The sequence below is a fragment of the Protopterus annectens genome, chromosome 1.part0 (assembly GCF_019279795.1).
Source record: "Protopterus annectens isolate FY-2018-M chromosome 1.part0, PAN1.0, whole genome shotgun sequence".
Taxonomy (NCBI): Eukaryota; Metazoa; Chordata; order Ceratodontiformes; family Protopteridae; genus Protopterus; species Protopterus annectens.
This window is the reverse complement of record NC_056725.1, coordinates 28,020,837-28,039,822: the sequence shown is the minus strand read 5'-3', so window position 1 is coordinate 28,039,822 and position 18,986 is coordinate 28,020,837. Positions and strand designations below refer to the sequence as shown.

Here is an 18,986-nt window from a genome sequence, read left to right as displayed (position 1 = left end):
TCCCCCATTATATCATTGGCGTATTAGCCAGACCACTAGAAAATGCTGGTTGTTGCGGCAGAAAACCATTTCTGTGCTGCAGCCAAGCAACACCATTGTGCATGTGTACTCCACAGTGAAGTGCCTGCTACAAATGTTGCAGTGAGTCCCAGTTCCCAGTACTAGTTCTAAACCTGTATGTGGAACAGCTATCACAAAGATTAAAGTGTCAGTGGTTGAAAAAGAAAGCTAACAATCTGAATGTTTGAATGAAATTGGTATGTTTACAGACTTATCGCCATTCAGTTATTTATTTTTTTTTTTTTTAGAAAAGTACTGTGCCTTTAATGACTTGGGGGATGGGAAGCGCAGCGTATGCCCAGCCCAACTCTTTAGCCATTGACGTCTTTCTTTCTATTTTCCCATACAGGAGGGTTTTTATGTATTTTTTACAACAAGGCTTTTCTTCATTCGAGAGAGGAAATTCCGCATAAATAGCTGTTTATGGTTTGTTTTTTGCTGATCTCTCCAGTTTCTTGCCATTCTTGGAGTCTTAGTGTTCACGTTTTTACTCAATGTTCAAGATCTGTCATCTGAACCAAAGATATAGAAATGTTACGGGAAGAAGGAATAATACAACCGGTCTGGAATGTATGATTATTTAATCAGAGACGTTGATATTCTGTGGCGATTGCTTTGCAGTAACCACGAAGTTGATGGTTTTGCGTGTGTATTTCCCGCAGTTTTTTATAGAGCTCGAAAGGGTTGTCGAAATGACCCCGGTGCGTAAATATTAAGGAAGTGCTTTTGTCACCATAAAGGAGTGACTTTTTTATTGACTTCTGCTTTAAGGTAGTACAGTTAATTCCTTGTTTTCTTAAGTTGGGGCGTCTGCTTCAGCCCCCCTTCCCAAACCTCGTTGCCCTCTTTTTTTTATTTCAAATTCATGTCAAATAAACAGAAGCCAAGTATGTGGATGCCCTGATAATAAGACTGAGGAGGACTGGATGCCCTGATAATAAGACTGAGGAGGAGTGGATGCAGTCGAAGAAGGGGAGCGGATTTTTATCTGTTTGGGGGGAAACTGGAGCTCTGCGGATGCCTATCGATCTACTCTGAAAAATAAAAAAGGGTCCGGATCTTTAATGAAATAAAGGAAAATTATAATCTCAGGGAAGAAATGTCGTCTCGATCGGCCTTACCATCCGGAAGTGAAAGAAACTCGGACCATGTAAGTTAGAATTAAATATATTGTGATGCGTTATTTAAGTGTCTAAAAAGCCGGGACACAGATGTTTACATAATGCGCTTCCTAGTTCATGACAAATGCCTTGCCTAGACCGCTTTTCTTTACTGTGGCAAAGCCTAGGCTTAAAGACTCCGAAAAACATGCCGTTCCACATGTATTGGTAGTCCAAAGATTTCATGATTAGCCGGTAGGTTTTATTTATGCATGTATTTTTGAAGGGGTTGTATGTTATGCACAGGGCCACTGCCTACTGTACAGTGACTGTGTATCTGACGTGCGTGCAGGCTAGGTGGTTCATAAAGGTATGGCATGCATATATAGGGCGGCCATTCTTCGGTGCTGGTGGAATTGGGGGTGGTTGTGGCCGTTGGGATCACTGCTTCAGGGTATCACAGCGGTGACAGTTGCAAATAAATTCAAGTAGTGATCGGTCCTTCTTAGCAAGGTCTGGTTGCGCTGCATCCTATGTGGATAGCATCAGTGTTAAGAAAAGGAGGGCGACTGTCTGAAAACCTGGCACCCCCAGGTAGCAAGCTAGAGATGTGAGCATATGTTTGTTTTGTCACCATGCCTGACTTTTCTTACTGTTCGCGTTCTGCAAGAATATTGCAGTAGACCGTCTTCCTACATTTGTGTTAGTAGCACTTGGCCAATTCAATGTTGACAGCCATTTAAATGTTGCTTTAATATTTGACTGTCTTCTTTTCTGAAATTCTCTTCTTGCTGTAGATAGAAGGTACTCCCTCCCACCTCTTCATTCAAGGAGATTTCCCAGCCTTACACCTCATCTTTAAAGTTTTTTTCGAATCTTCCTGGAAGTGGCTTTTCAGCGTTTGTATGAATAGTTATATTACATGATGATGCTACCATCTGATTGTCTGTTTATTGTGTATGTTGGCACTGTGGACTGCGTAACTGATAACGGAAACGTATTGGTTAGTTAGTGCAGACGTTGTTCCCCGGTTGAAAAGGGACTGTGTGTCCAGCAGGCCTAATTGATTAACAAACAAGTAGTAATAGTACTTACTCAAGATGCTAGGGAATACACATGAGTTGTTAGGCCTGAAGTGTGTTTGAGCTGTGTTGTAAATCCATGTAAGAAGTCTCCATATAACTGTCCTACACCACCTATAGGAGAGTTGCAGGTGAAGATACGTTTTTCGGAGCCTCTGGAGGATGATTACAGACCTAGATGCACCTGTGTGATGCAGTGACATGGTCAGAATAAGAGGAAGTTTGCCCATGATGAATAGGCAGTCGCAGGAAAACTTGAGATTGTTGGCAGTAGTTATGTGAGGATAAGGGTAGTAAAACGAGGTTGGGTGAAAATGTGGAGAAAGTAAGGGTGAAACAGTGTAGTGCTTTAAGCTGTTTTTTTATATAGGCATACTTCTCAACTGTGTGTGATATTTGCCTCATATTTTTGTCCTGTCCCTAGTTACCAAAGAATGCAGTTGGTAATTAATGCTGGACATTAGTGTTTAGTACTTATTGTTCTGAAAGTGCATGCTGATGCAAAACATCTCACTCTGTTAACATTTTAAGTGAATTGGAGCAATATTTTATTTCCTTGATTTTGGACCTTTTATTCCCGCATTATTTTTTAGCTTTATCCAGAATTCTCGAGTTAAGAAGTTAAGCTGTATGCATACAGGTATGGACAATTGAAAAACAGTGGTCTAAGATCAAGTTTCAGTGTAAAGCTTTATGCAGCACTGTTGCATTATTTTTTATCTGTTTGTAATTCCTGTTAACTTTAACATCCACCAGACAAGTGCCTGTTTTGAAGAATAATTTGTGAGTTTGTTTTAACCTGGTTGTATCTTGCTCTTGAGTTGGGGAGTATGCAGTTGGAGAATGTGTCACCTTCATAGCCAGGAATGACTCCCATGGTTGGGGTGCTACAGAAGCTACAAGCCAGGTACCTTCACTAAAGCCCTCAGTTTGAAATGAGGCACCAAGTTCTCACATGTACACAAATGTCCACATGTCTGTCTCCAAAGACAGTGATAAAGTAGTAGAGAGTCAGCACTGGAAGTAATTGCAGATGCCTTGTTTTTCAAACCTGTTACTTGTGAATGTAGAGTATTTCACACTATTATAATGGATCAAAATCTAGAAAAACAGTTTGACTTTTAAGCACATAACTAGATGTGGAAGATACCATTTCAGGCTCAGTGGGTTAGAGGTCATTTATCCTCTGAACATGTGTTGAAAAGAACAATTGGACAAGTATGCGTACCTTACTGTAAATGTTCAAAGAATGTGATCATTACTACAGCACTTCAGAAATAAACAGGATGTTTGTTGGAGGGAGATGTGGTTCTGTCGGATTTATCTTCTTAGTGGTTGGTCAGTTGGAGCACATATGCAGTCTTGCATATTGGTTATTATACATCATAATGCAGGTAAAGTAGCTGAAATGGCAGTATAAAAACAGCAAACTTAAGTTGATCTGAAGTTACGAATTCTAGTAGGACAAGGAAATTGCATAAATGTAGTGAAAAAATATAAGAATTACTGTTACATAGAATATTTTAGTCAAAAACATACAAGTAACATTTTCCTGTCAATTAATATTAGCTCAGAATGTCTAAGATGTCTACAATTAAATTTGCAGGACAAGAAATGTCCCCTACTAAAAACGAATTACCAAAGGTACTATCTTTAAAAATGGACAGTACCATTTCCAGGAGGTCTAAACAATTCAACTTTTTTGTTTCCAAAGTATGACTTGGTAACAAAATTTTCAAATAGAAAGTATTGAAACTACATTGAATGATGTTGAGGTGAGGATATGAGAGGTAGAAAATCGCATAGAACTACCTTTTAGAAAAGGTTGATAAGTTGTTCCTCCTCTCTAGGTTTTACAAATCTGGAATCTATAAGGTTCCAGAGAGAATGGTAGGAGACAACATTATCAACTTCCTGACTATTTGCATCCCAAATACATTGAATTTGCTCTAGGGTTTATGTGTTTAGTATCAAAAGAGCACATGGATCTAAATTCCAGGTATCGTATCGAAGAAAGATTGCCTCCTAGATTTTGTCAAGATGTGATTGTAGATTTGACTTTTATAAAAACTGCTTGTTCTAACCCTCTGCCTGAAATTGGTAATTATTCTATGGCACTCAATAATGACTGTTCCTCAAAGTCAGGGAGAAAAGTTCATTTTGTAAAATCTTTGAAAAACCAGGAAAAAATCAAGTATCTTCTTGCCGGGTGCCACATGTATTTTGGCAGTCTGGAATAAGCTATTTCCTCTAACCATTATATTCTAAGAAGATCAGATGTATACTGAAAATACAAGACTAGAACTTTGCTCATCATCCAGTAAAAAAAACTTAAAAGTCATAAATTACTGTTTCTACAAGCATCCTGACACAAGTTTGTCTCATTTGCGATTGGCTCATAGAAGAGGGATCACAAATGAGTGAAACCCCTGGAATGTAAAAAGCATTCAGAAATGTAAGAAAAAAAGGCATTTTGAAGTGGGAAAGCCTCTGCACCCTCTAAAGTGGCAAGCTGCAGACCCTACACTTCTGCTGCTTGTGTATACCAACGCAACAGTAGCACCACCATGAGGATAGGGGAAATCATCAGTATACCAGCAAGTCATTTTTCTGGGGGAAAACATAGACTGACTTAGTTTGAGAATAAGCTTAGCTCTTTTTTTTACATGTAAAGAAAGTATTAGTCTTTGAAATTAGTAACTATTTTAGCATTAGTTCAAATCTGTAGGATACTAACAGTCATAATTTCAAATCCTGTTCAAAAGCTTAAATGCCACAAATGTATGTTACACCTTCATTTTATAATTTGTTTTATTATGCATGTGATTCTTTCATGTGATTCTTTCTTTTTGTCAGTATCTGCTGCATTTGGAGTAAGTATTCATTGGCTTGAGCCCATTGTAGTCTTTCTGAGGTAATTGTTAGCACTTGTGTGCATCTGAGTCCTTGAGGCAATTTATGATGGAAGTAGGCTCCTTGGGTGGCTATAAGGTTACCAGCAAGTAGAGCTGGGCAGCAGACTTCCAGATTTCTGCTTACATGCAAGCTGGTTGTAGGTTAAAGCACCTTAGTTTACTGCAGTTTATTTATGTACACCTTATGTAGAAGGATGGTTTGTTTAGTGAAATTTACTTTTTTTTTTTTTGTCTTGGTTTGAGTCTTTTGGCTTTTACTATTAAGGTTTACTGAATACTGATGTACTGGTGCACTGATGGATCAGATGGTCACCCAAAAAGTCATGCAAGTAAATCAAGCAATATTTGTTTATATTTTTCTATCTGTTCAGATATTTGTTTGTTTAAACAATTTAGCTGCTTCAGCAATTTATTATGCCTGAGCTTAGTTGTGAGGCTTAGTCCGTATATAGTGTTGATTCTGCAGTAAAATAATGCTACATGCAATCATTATGTTACTTACAATATTCAAAGTCAGTTGTTTAATATTGCACAGTGTTGGTTTATTTTCAGAGTGTAGTTTATAGTAACAAATATGTCTAATTCGTTGACTTTATTACACATGCAAAACAATAGTAACATGGAGCGAGCTAACATTTTGTTTCACTCATTTGTCACCGTTTCAGATGACATGACATCTGAAGGTTTGGATGGTAGATATAGAGACATAGCTGTAAAAGCTAAAGGGGGTATTCATGTATATGCAATGGAGCCATTTGTTTCATTTATGTAGGATACATTAAATAATGAAGTTTAAACTTTTTAGATTAATTTTGCACAGAAATTTGAAAGAACAGGAAACAAATTGTGAGGAATGGTTTTTGAAAAATAAAGACAGAGTGCATGTACCATACAGTTTTCAGTAGTTTGAAAAATGCAGACTCCAATATAAACGTGTAATCCTTAGTCTCCTAAAACTTGATATTGATTTCAGAGACTTTTTGGTGTTTTTAAATCAAATATATTTTGTGTTAGTGCATGAGCAGTTAAGTTCAGCGTTATTAATTATACAATGGGGAAAAGCATTCTGGGTTTTTAAATCAAACATATTTTATGTTAGTGCATGAGCAGTTAAGTTCAGCATTATTAATTATACAATGGGAAAAAGTATTCTGGGTTTTTAATCTTTTTGTATCTGGGCATGTAAACTAATAAAACAATTCAGATAAATGAAAATATGGTAAAGAAAGGAAAGGTTTGATAATAAAATGTATAGTGATGGGGATTAATTTTGTTTTTATGTAATAAAGTGCTTCCCTTCTTTTATTGCTGCTTCTCTTTTTATGTTGTCTGAGGGGGGGTCTATGTTAAATGTTCGAACATTACATGGTCGAGACCAAATGTTCAACATTTGGATGTTCAAACATAAACCGCAGAAAAAAACACTTTAACAGTGTAGGTGGGGGGCAAGTCCCCTGCACCCCCCCCACACCCCCCATACCAACTCCGAGACTGCACTTCAGTGCAGCAGAAAAGGGAAATTCTCCCTATCTGCACTGTACAGTGCCATCGAAAGTCTATCTTCGAGCACTCACAATTTCAAACGTTTGGTCACGACCATGTAACATTCGAAATTTTGAGCGTTTGAAGATTTGACAGGTACCCGTCTGTGGTGTTTTTATGTTGTAGAAAATTGACTTTTATAGTGTGTAACTTCTGTATTAATGATTCTGTTAATTAACATGTTATTTTTAGTTTGTGTATTATTTAAAAAAGTCTAAATGTAATGGGGAACATTTTTTGCAGTAATAATTTGAATGGGTAGCAAAGAAAAGTAGGAGTAGAGTTTTGGGAAGGATAGTTTAAATGAGATCTCTGTTCAAATTAGAAACACTAAGGGCTGCGTTCATGAAGGTACTGTGTGTTTGTGTCATGGTAATTTTTTGCTAACTAGGAAGCTCTCTTACACAGTACTGCACAATCCTCCAACACAGAGACTTGCATCACTACAAAGTGCTGGCTGTGTTACCATGCTGAATGCTAATGAAGCATTTCTGTGGGGAGGCACTAATTAGCCATGTGCTGTCACCCCAGAATTGCCTCCAGGAAGACACTTACATGACTGAGCATTTCAAGAAAATGCCAGGCCATCTAGTTTAGCACAACCATCCCCACCAGTTCATGGTGGTGAACATAACCAAAAGGGGGAATCAACAGACCCCAGGGCTTGCCTTTAAAGTGGCATAATGGCATTGACATCAGAGTGGGAAATGGGGGTAGGAGGATCCACCTGACACCAGGGGTTCATTTTTAAAGTGCTGTATCAGCACCATTACAATGGAGATCAGGGTGGGGGGAATACATGCTCTGCAGTGCCACATCTAACAGCTCTATAACCGTTCTTTCAAAGTACTTGCCCAAATGTAGGTATGAAGTTTCAAAGGAATTGGCACCCATTCTGGAATAGGCACGAGTTGCCTCCCATCATAAGTTAAGGCCATAAAGCACTTTATGGTGTCTGTAATAAAAATAAATACTGAGTTATACAACAATATTTACCAAAAAGTGTCTATTTAGGCCATCCCATACTGCTGGAGATGTAGTTTCTACTACCTCTGTTTTTTTTTTTTAAACTTGACAGCTGGGCAGCCCCGGTTAGCTAGGGTAAAACTGTTCCTAACTCCACAAAGTCTCCTCTTCAATTTTTCCTTTGGAACTAGACAAACTTTCAACTTAAGCACTCAAGCCATTCATTTCTCAGCACGGCACTTGCTCAAAACTTATAGCAAGCACTTATAAACCCTAGCACTAGACCCACCTGTACTGTACAGAAGGACAAAGCTCTCTATTTGACCTTACCAGCCATCCAGTAAAACAGTTCACTGTACCTATCCAGGCATGTCCAAAGGGCAGTTTCAGGTGTACTCCCCAGTCCAACTGGTGAATCTGGGCATTTTGAGGCAATGTTACAACTGCCTCATGTACACAGACAGCCCCCTCCTCCTATCACCAAACACGAATACATGCGAGAGATGCAGTTATACAGCGAAACTAGAGGCTGAGCTCTCTCAACCCAAGATTGGATCAGACAGTCAAGAGGAGAAGGGAAATACTTGCATCAAACCACCAGTCTTGCGCAGACCCAATAAACCAACACCGGCAAAAAACACATAAATACATGAAAATATACACGGAGGCTCTAAATAAAAATCTGCAAAACCAACGGAGACCTCCAAAGCAAACATCCAAGCAATCTCCACCACCCAACACAAACCATGAAACACATACTTCTCAAAACCAGTGTGCCATGCAATCACAGCCCTTAAGGCAAAATAACATACCAAACATACTAGTAATAGGTGACTCTATAGTCAGGTACACTGACGTCCCACTCACTAGGCTGAATAAGGAGAAGGTTACTGTTGGCTGCCTGTCGGGTGCCAGGATCCGCCACATAACGCAAGCACTCAGGTCACTCCAGAACAAGTACAAATATGACTCTGTCATTGTCCATGTTGGTGTGAATGACCTGAGCCATACCTTCCTGGACTACATGAAGAGAGACATGGAAGAGCTCTCTGATCATGTAGCCCAGGCCAGTATGACCCTGAGTAGCATCCTGCCATCACCAAGAATGATACCACAGTATAAAGAAACAATTCTCTATTTCAACAATTGGCTAAGTTTCTGGTGTCATTCAAAGGGGATCCAGTGTCTGTCCACTTGCTCGACAAGCCACTCTCTGCTTCGCTAGAGACGGCTTGCACCTGTCACCCTAGGCTTTCGAATACTGGCCAAGGCTCTTGCCACCCCTATAGTGCCTTTTTAGGCAAGGCTCAAAAGACAAACCCATCTCCATAAATAGCACAAGTAACAAAAAACTGAGGGTAATGCTACTCAATGCCAGAAGTCTAAACCCCAAAATGCACACACTCGAGGCATTCTTCCGTATGGAGAAAATCGAAATATGTGCAGTAACAGAAACCTGGTTTAAGGCTCCAGAGAGCACCCCAGCACTACCAGGCTACAACTCATACCATAACCCAAACCGAAATATAAAAGGCGGGGGCGTATCTATATTCATTAAGGATATCCACACCTCCAGGTTAGTGGCACATCACGATGCTTCAGAGATCATCCACGTGCAACTAACAATGGGCAAAACTGCAATTCAAATTGTAGCTTGCTACAGATCACCTAACATGTCCCAGGACCCCCATTCCGCATTTCTGGAAACAGTGGGAAACCTAAAGGTCCTGCCAAACACCCTAATATTGGGTGATTTCAATTACCCAAACATTAACTGGGAGAACAATTCAAGTATTAACTCCCTTGTCCAACTTTTCCTAGAATTTATAAACTCAAACGCCCTGGTTCAACTGGTCAACACTCCCACCAGAGGTGACAACATCATCAACATGGGCGACTGGTGTTCCACACCAGAGGTCAACCCCTCACTGGTTAGATCTGACCATAAATCACTTTGGATATCCATATTCCACCCCCACCCCCGGACAAGAAGACCACCATGAAAAACTTTTCAAAAGCAAACTTCACATTACTTAAGACTGAGGTGGAAAGTTTCAAAGCCCCCATGCTGAAGGGTAACACTGTCCAAGCTGCAAGATCCTTTACTAATGCATTCTATGGGCAGCTACAAGAATGCGTAGATCATGTCATCCCAAGCAAAACCAAGACTCACTCCTCCAAGAAAAAGAAACCAGTCTGGTGGACTCCTGCCATAAATGAGCTATACAGTAGGAGGAGGAAACTAGTACAGAAAAGAGTAAAATCCCAAGAAGGGAAGACATCCCTGATCAGTATCGGCAAGAAACTACAATCCCTCATAAAATCTTCCAAGGTGAGCTTTGAAAGAAAAATTATAAAACCAAATTAGGTGGTGCAGTAGTGCTCAAATGAATCACTGTAAAACCAAAAAAGAGCACTAAATGTGAGTTCTCAGCAATCATTTTATTACAAATAGTTAAGCACTTTCGTCAGTGCCAGTTGACTTCCTCAGAACACCTAAAAAACAAAGGAATATTGTTTAAATAATATATGTATATAGGTGTTTGAGAGAGTCAACTGGTATTGATGAAATGCTTAACCATTTGAAAGAAAAATTGCCAAGGACTCCAAAGATAACTACAAGGCATTCTTTAGCTATGTCAAGAATCTAAGTGGCAATGCTCAGATCTGCTCGGAGTTAGTGCAGATTGGCACACAATACATTGAACTGACCAATATCACCAACATCCTGGCAGACAGGTTCAGGGCAAACTTCACCCCCAAAATGGCCCATAACCATACCAGAAGAATGTAGAGTCCCTGAAATCACAGACTGGTTAAAACAGCCCTCTCCAAAGCCAAAAACAGCATCAATGGGACCAGATGGTGTCCCAGGTTGCGTCCTACACAAGCTCAAAGATGAATTAACCCCTCACCTAAACACACTGTTCAAACTCAGCCTCTCCAGAGGTTACATACCCATAGAGTGGTGCACAGCAGCTGTTATTCCACTCCACAAAGGTGGAGCCACAACAGACCACGGGAACTATTGCCCTATAAGCCTGACTAGCTTGGTCTGCAAGGCTATGGAGCACATCATCATGGAGCTCATTAACAGACATTGGGCACGTCCAAACACTGGACCCTACCCAGTTTGGCTTTGATAAGGGCAGATCATGCCTCCTAAACCTGGTGGACTTCTTTGAGACAGTTACCAAGGCTATAGACGAGAGAAAGGTGGTACACACAGCCTACCTAGATCTCTCTAAGGCCTTCGACACCATTCCTCATTCTGGTATTATAGACAGGCTCACCAGCCTGAACATAAACCCCTACGTCACAAGATGGGTTGTCAACTGGCTCTTGGACAGAACCCACATGGTGAGAGTTGCGGGAGCTAGGTCCGACTCTAAACCGGTTACAAGTGACATTCCCCAGGGCTCAGTCCTAAGACCCCCTCCTGTTCGGCATGTACTTCTCAGAGGTACAGGCAAGCACAGGAGGACTATGGCTGACAAAGTTTGCAGACTACTGCAAACTAGGGGCTGTAATTGACTCTTTGGCTGACATAGACATCCTCCAAAAGGGTCTCGCTGAGACGGATACCTGGTGTCAAAATCATGGCCTCAAGCTAAATGCCAAAAAGTGCATAGTCATCCCCTTTGGAGAAAACAAAGTATCCACAAAGTACCACATAGGTGGTAGTCCCCTAAATACAGAAGTCATAATAAGGGATCTGGGGACCCAAGTAGATAGTAATCTCACCTTTGATAATCACATTGCCAGAGTGGTTAGAAAATCCTTCTATGTGGCCCACCTAATCACAAAAGGGTTTGCATCCAGATCAAAACAGGTCATTGTGCCCCTCTACGTATCACTCATCAGACCCATCATAGAGTACAGCGCCCCATTTGGGATGTACCTTACAAGACACCTGCAACAGCTGGAAAGACCACAGAAGTACCTCACCAAGAGGATCACTGGCCTCATACAGATGCCTTATGCAGCTCGACTGAAGAAACTCCAGTTGTACTCTGTTGCATACCGCCTACTCAGAGGTGATCTGTGCCTGACATACAAGGCCATGTTCAACCCAGAATTGATGGACATGCTCCACCTAAATAAAACCTTATCCCGTCGAGCCACAAGCTCTAGGGATCTAAACCTCACGACAACAATAAATAGGACGTGCTGGCGGGATAGATTCCTGCCCCAGAGACTTCCCATGCTTTGGAACAAGATCCCAGTCTACATTAGGCAGAGCTCCTCGATAACGCTCTTCAAAAGAAACCTTGACGAGTGGATGGGAAACAAAGTTTAACTCGGGGATCACTTCAGTGGCTCTGCTGGACAGATGCACAGGGAACTAATCTAAGGGGGCGGCGAAAGCCAGCACATTCTGGCTAGGCTTATAAATGCCTTTAGGCAGATAGACAAGTACCAACCTATGACATATGTCCATAACTTAACTTGGTTTCTCCTTCAATTTCAGCTGCCAGGAAATTTGTTTCTATAAAAAGTTTAAGTAAGGCACTAGCCTCTTATATTAAACATGTAATTTATTTTCAACAGTATTTAAACCTTGGATGGTTCCAAGATGGCTGCACTTTTTTTCAACAGCTTAACTTCAGCTCTCACAGAGTGAAAAAAGAAATGCAAAGTGCCAGGAACTCTGTCACTTTTAGTAATTTCAGTTCCTGGCAAGTAAGTACACTGCCTGATGACAGTAAAGAAAAAAAGACTCCACTAGAAAAGGTGAGGAGAAAACACTGACTGGGAAGTGTCCTGCAGTGCAAGACATGGCGTCCAATAATTAAGAAGAACAAAATAAGTTAAATATTCTCAAAGCTGATGTAAAATAAACGAAACGCTGAGGGAGTATATAAAGTTAAATAGCAAAAGGCTGGAAAAAATGAAAGAAGCTTTTAAACAGGTATTCAGATGAGCTGATCTTCTTCTCCTTCTTCTTTAGGGGTCACCACAGAGGATCACCTGTTTCCATTTCTTCCTGTCCTCAGCATCTTGCTCTGTCACACCAACCACCTGCATGTCCTCTCTAACCACATCCATAAACCTTATCTTAGGCCTTCCTCTTTTCCTCTTACCTGGCAGCTTCATCCTTTTCCCAATATATCCAGCATCCCTTCTCAGCACATGTCCAAACCAACGCAATCTCTGATAAAACTGCAAAAATCAGAGGTCAAAATGAAGAAGAGGCTGGCCAATTTCTTTGAGGCTAAAAAGTAATGTTTTCTGAGATTGTGTAAGTTGTTTTTCACATCTGGAAGGGGAATAAAGATAACAAAAAAAAAGAAACCGACACCAGCTAGTGTAAGTAGGTGCACGGGCAGCAACATGCATATTAACATGGATAACCTTATTTTTAGGTTAGATCAGGACGGTGTTTTCAGCTGTTTATTTTGGATAGTTGTTCCTATTATGAGGATTAAACTTCATAATTTGAAGATCTATATATGTTGTGTGTTTGTATTAAGTTAACAGGTTCAGGGGGTGGTCTGGGTGTGTTTTTGTTGAGTATTTTTATTACAACAAAAAGTCATGTAAAATTTATTTATTTAACATTTGTTTATTGGGAAAGTCCAACTGGACACCAGTCCTTTTTCAGCGGAGACCCGGGGAGAAAAGCTCCATGGGTAACAGTAAATCTTCATGCACTCATTACAGTAAGCAAAAAGTAAAATGTAGTCTACATAAGAACATACACATTTGTTACATCTTGACAATAAAACCTAGGCATTGAACTTAGCTAGTACTATTTGTAGGTTGACTTGTGTCAGGATATAAGGTTAAGACAGGTCGGTAGGAACAAAGGATTAAACCATCAGGGAGAAGTTGGATATGTTTTGGGTATACTGTAGTGTATCAGAGCAGTCATGAGGGGTATGACATAGGTTCAAACAGAGATAAGATTCAAAGATTGTAACTAAGCTAATGACCCAGGGGACCTTTCTAAGCCTAGCCAAGTTTTCCTGAAAGAATAGTGATGTCCTGCATCCAAATAGGACATTGAGGGCCAGGTATTTATAAGCTGCTGCTATCTCTGTGGAACATGGGTGTCAGATCCGGTATAAATTTCCTGTTCCCCATCTACTGGTCTAGGTTGTGATTAAGTTGGGTAATAGATTAACTCCAGCTTCCCGTAGGAGCAGCATTCTCTGATGTGCACATCTGTTTCTTCAGCACATCTGTTTCTTCAGCATGTTCTTTTTTATGTCGCAGAAAAAAAAATTGAGATTCCCTCTACCTTATATTTCTGGTACTCTTAAGACTTACAGATATATGTAGGCAATTCGTAAGTGTGGCATTTGCAGATGACTTGTAAGCCAGACATAGATCACCCCCTTAACAATCTCGAGTAGAAGGAAAGGGGTTTAAGGTGCTCTTCATAAGGCAAGTTTGTTATGCCTTGCATTATTTTTCTAAGGAACTTCTGAAGCCACACTAGTTGCTGCATATTCCTGGTCAGGTACATATCATAGGGAGCATTGTACTCTGTGACTGATCTGATAAGGGCAGAGTACAGTGGTATAATGACCTCTTTGGACCTAGATGCCATGGCCTTGCCTTGTAAGTTGCACAACATAAGATAATTTCCTAACCACTGTGGCCACATAGTGGTTGAATATAAGGTTACTGTCAATGTGTGTACCCAGATCCCTGACTACTGGGTTGACGCTTAGGGTGTATTATCAACATGGTAATTAGCTGGGATGGTTGACTTCCCAAAGGGTACAATTATACATTTCTTAGCATTGAGTTTGATCATAGCTTTGGCACTGTTTGTTAGTCAGAGATAGACCTTTAAGAATGCTAGTGTCTGCAGGGAAGTCGATAACTTCTGGCTTGCGATCATATGCAAACATAATCAGCCATAAACCTTATGCATTTGATTCCATTTCAGAGAAGTTGATATCAAAAAGGAGCAAGCTCCACACCAAGTCCTGTGGAACTCTACTAGGGACTGGCCTCTTGGTGGAGGTGACCTCACCTATTTTGACCTCCTTGGGCCTTTCAGTGATCCATTTAGCTATCCTGCTGGTGATAAAAGGTTTATACCTAAATTAATGAGCTTGTCTACAATGCCTGAGGTAGGGTGTTCCATCAGAGGCCTTGGCCAGATCGACGTAAGCTGGGTCTACAGTCTTGCTTTCATCCAGTGCTTTAGTGACCCTCTCAAAAAACGTATATCAGATTTAATAGGCATGACCTTCCTTTAACACAGATGGACTGTGATGGGTCCAGAGTTTGAAAGTTACCTATGCCCTCATTTATTGTGTCCATTATTCTTTCCATGGTCTTGCATAAGAGGCTGGTAAGACATATGGGCTTGTAGTTATGTAGATCAGTGGTTGGACCTAATTTTTGCAGGCGAAATGACTAGCCATCTTCCACTCCTTGGGCACAAAACCTGACTGAATGCTCCAGTTGAAAAGTGGTTCAAGTGGACCAGAGAGGTCATGTTTCAAGCTATTTAAACATTCTGGGATGTTATCAGGGCACACCAGTGGAGGGGATTGTGGTATGCGGTATTTCCTTTGGACTCTCAGGGGCGGGGGAGTGAGTGGGGTGGGATTTGAGCTGAACCTGTCAACCAAAAGTTTGAGTGTGGGTGATGCCATTTACGATGAGTTCTGCAGATTGTTGTGTATTTCCCCTGAGGTTACAGACATGGCTGTAGAAAGCTTTGTGGTTGTCCTTTGCCTGGGAAGCTATTTTTTGTCTTCAGATTTAGCCTTTGATGTATTAATTAACCCTATTAGCTGCCTGTTTAGATTGGTTGGGGATCTTTTAGTTTATATGGCTTTATTCCTCCCATGCTTGGCCAAGATTTTTTCTGTTTTGTTATATAACAGAGTGATATTGGGAATCAGTGCGGTTTATCTATTGAGTTTTCCTTATTCTTAATACAGGTGGGCACAGCTCACTTGGTACAGCTATCAATGTGACTGTACAGAGATTTTGTAAATAGCTTGGCTTATGCCATGGTGTTTACTGGATTTGGGGGTGCTTGGAATTTAGCCAAGGTGTTGGTTAATAGAGAGGAATTAGCCTTGGTATAGTTGTTAAAGGTTTGTGATTTTGCTGGATCCCTGGATTTTAGCTTCATTTCAAGTAATACTGCCTTATGGTGAGATCTGATTAGTGAAGACATTGCATTGGGTGAGGAGCGTTGATCTCCATGTTCATCAGTACAAGGTCAAAGATGTGTGTACAACAAAACCGCATTCCATGTGATAAAAAGAACAACTGCTTAATCACATCTAGAACCTCAGTTAAATGCCTTCATGGAGTAATGCATCATACAAAAAACAGTATAGTGTGTGTGTGTGTGTGTGTGTATATGTATATACAAAGTCTAAAACATGTAAGCACCTAATACTTAAAAACTGAGTGCAATTGAAAATATTTAATTGTTTTACTAATTGAATAATTGTCACCTCACAGTTAGACGTTGCACATTTGATTCTCAGAGCGTCTTCTGTGTGTCGACATGCGTGAATGGGCATTCCTTCGTTGAAGGTTGTGCATTAGGCCCGGCAGGCCAGCATGTAAAAATCTACTGCCAATCATTAGTGCACCGGAGTTCCGCTGTGGCGACCCCTAACTGGGAAAAGCCGAAAGACAGTTTATATGCCAGAGGTGATTAAACAGTTCTTTTTATCCAGTGACCTGTGGTTTTATGTAGCTGTTTTGCTGAGTGGTTTTTGCAAGGATATTTGTACCCCTGATAGGAAAATAGACGAACTGTTCCAGGATGTTGGTATTAAAGTTTAGGAATCGCTGGTCTTGTGCATTAGAAATCCTATAGGATTCCCAATTTTATGGAGGGGTGGTTGCGATCTCCTATGAATATTGTTTTGGGATGAGCAGTGAGGGACTCTTCTACATTTTGATAGGTAGTGTGGGTTTCCTGGGACATAGGTTGGTACTAGGCTATCGTCCCTAGGGCCTATGCAAGGCTTACCATAACAATTCCCTGGATATTTCTTACCACAATATTTACTTCTCTGGACCCCTGTCTAGCAGGGCGACTGACATTATCCCCAGGGTGAATTTCCTATCTCCCATCCAGTCATCAAGGTTCCTTTTGAAGAAGGCCAATGAGGCACTCTGCTTGACATGTATGGGCAGTCTATTCCAGAGTATGGGGAGTCTATGGGTCAGGTACCTATCCCTTCAGCATGTTTTGTTCATTGTGATGACAAGGTTTTAGGTCCCTGGAGCTTGTGCATCTGATGGATTGAGATTTCTTTAAGTGGAGCATGTCCAACAGCTCAGGGTTTGACATGGCGTTGTATGTTAAGCAGAGATCGCCTCTGAGTAGACGATATGCCACAGCGTATAGCTGGAGTTTTTTTAGTTGGTCAGCATATGGCATCTGCTTTAGGCCTGTGATTCTTTTTAGTGAGGTATTTATGTGGCCTTTCCAGCTGTTGCAGATGTCTTGTGAGGTACAAACCAAACTGGGCATTATACTCTATAGTGGGTCAAATGAGGGATGAATACAGTGGGACAATGACCTCCTTTTTTTCTGGATGAAAAGCCCTTAGTGATGAGGGAGGTGTGCCACATAGAATTATTTCCTGACTGTTGTGGCAATGTGGTTATCGAAAGTGAGACCACTGTCCACCTGTGTCCCCAAGTCTCTCATCACACTTTCGGTGTTCAGTGTCCTGCTACCTATGTGGTAATTCATGGGTACATGTTTTTTTCCAAAGGGGATAAATATACATTTCTTGGCATTAAGCTTGAGCCCATGGCTCTGGCACCAGGCATCTGTTTCTGTAAGGCCCTTTTGTAGAATATCCACATAATTTGGGGATTCAATAATGGATCCCAGTTTGCAGAGAAGTAAATGCCAAACAAGAGTGGTCCCAGGACTGAACCCTGAGGTACTCCACTTGTCACTTGTCTGAAGCTGGATTTGGAGTCTGCTGCTTTTACAGTCTGGGTTCTGTCAGTAAGCCAGTTGGCAACTCATCGAGTGACGTAGGGATTTATGCCCAGCTTAGTAAGTTTATCTATGATTCCAGAGTGGGGGGATAGTGTCGAAGGCCTTGGCGAGGTCCAGATAGGCTGTGTGGACCACCTTACCCTCGTCCACAACTCTGGAGACTGAAGAAGTCAAGTCAGATTCAGGAGACAAGATTGGCCCTTAAACCCAAACTGGGTGTGGCCCAGTGTTTGAAGGTTGCCAATGTCTTTGTTTATAAGTTCCATGATAATGGGTTCCATGCCCTTGCAGATCAGGCTTGTCAGACTGATGGGACAGTAGTTCCCGGGATCCAAGGTGGATCCTCCCTTGTGGAGCGGGATAACTGTAGCTGTGCGCCACTCGGTGGGCACAAAGCCTGAGGTGAGGCTATGATTAAACATAACACTGCATGAACCAAAAAGAAAAAAAATAAAACTGAAGACCACAGACGAAGAATCCACTTAAAACACCAGTTTATTGCACCTCTAGCGCTTTGGCAACTGCCTTCAGGGAGTATAAAACATCACATAACATACACAGTTTATATACCCTAATACATCTAACAATTAGCCTAAACCAATTAATCAATAAACATTAAAAAATACTTAATACTGCTTTCTCATCAAATAAGAAGCCTCCAGTTACATTCCACATTCAGATCCTGAGGAAATAGTGTCATATTTCAAAATGAAAATACTTTCTTATAACCACTTCTTTTTATACAAATCATCAGGAAATACACCCTTCATAATATGTTCTAAGATAGTGGCTTGTAGCCCATTTGGATTAGAATTGTGAACAAGCATAAAATGTATAGCAACAGGGCTATCTTCTTTTATTATTTATAATATTCCTGACATGCTCCTGCAGTCTAGTTTTAAACTTTTACTTCCTCCTATATATACAAGGACATTTCAACACATAAATAATACCATCAGTATTACAGCTATATATTTTTGTTTAGCCTCAAATACATGGCCATTTATATACTTAAAAGTTGGAACAATATAATGACAAACATTGCAATGACCACAGGGTGAAGTTCCTAGTCTCTGTATGGTCCTATATTGCAGTGTCCCAGTAGGATATTTAAATTTATTGTGTACCAAGATATCTTTTAAATCCCTACCTCTACAAAATGAAATGCCTAAAGACCTAGACAATAATTTTTTTAGCTCCATTGATCTAAACAAAACATTCCAGTAGTGTTGAACAATATCTATAAAAACATCACTGAAAACACTATATGTAGAGACAAAATAAACTAGTCTTTTCTCTTGATTTGTAACATCTAACTTGTACCCCTTACTACTGTACTTATAAGTACCAACTTTATGTTGTTCAT

General features: G+C 40.5%; 1 protein-coding gene across 1 annotated transcript in view; it reads left to right on the top strand.

The window, feature by feature from the left end:
- The first annotated feature begins 370 nt into the window (after positions 1-370).
- MARK4 (microtubule affinity regulating kinase 4) overlaps positions 371-18,986 on the top strand; it is a 3,074,992-nt gene continuing 3,056,376 nt past the window's right edge. The window contains exon 1 of the mRNA XM_044080464.1: positions 371-1,210. Coding sequence (XP_043936399.1) covers positions 1,160-1,210 — 51 coding nt within the window. The 5' untranslated portion in view covers positions 371-1,159. The remainder of the gene's footprint in view (positions 1,211-18,986) is intronic.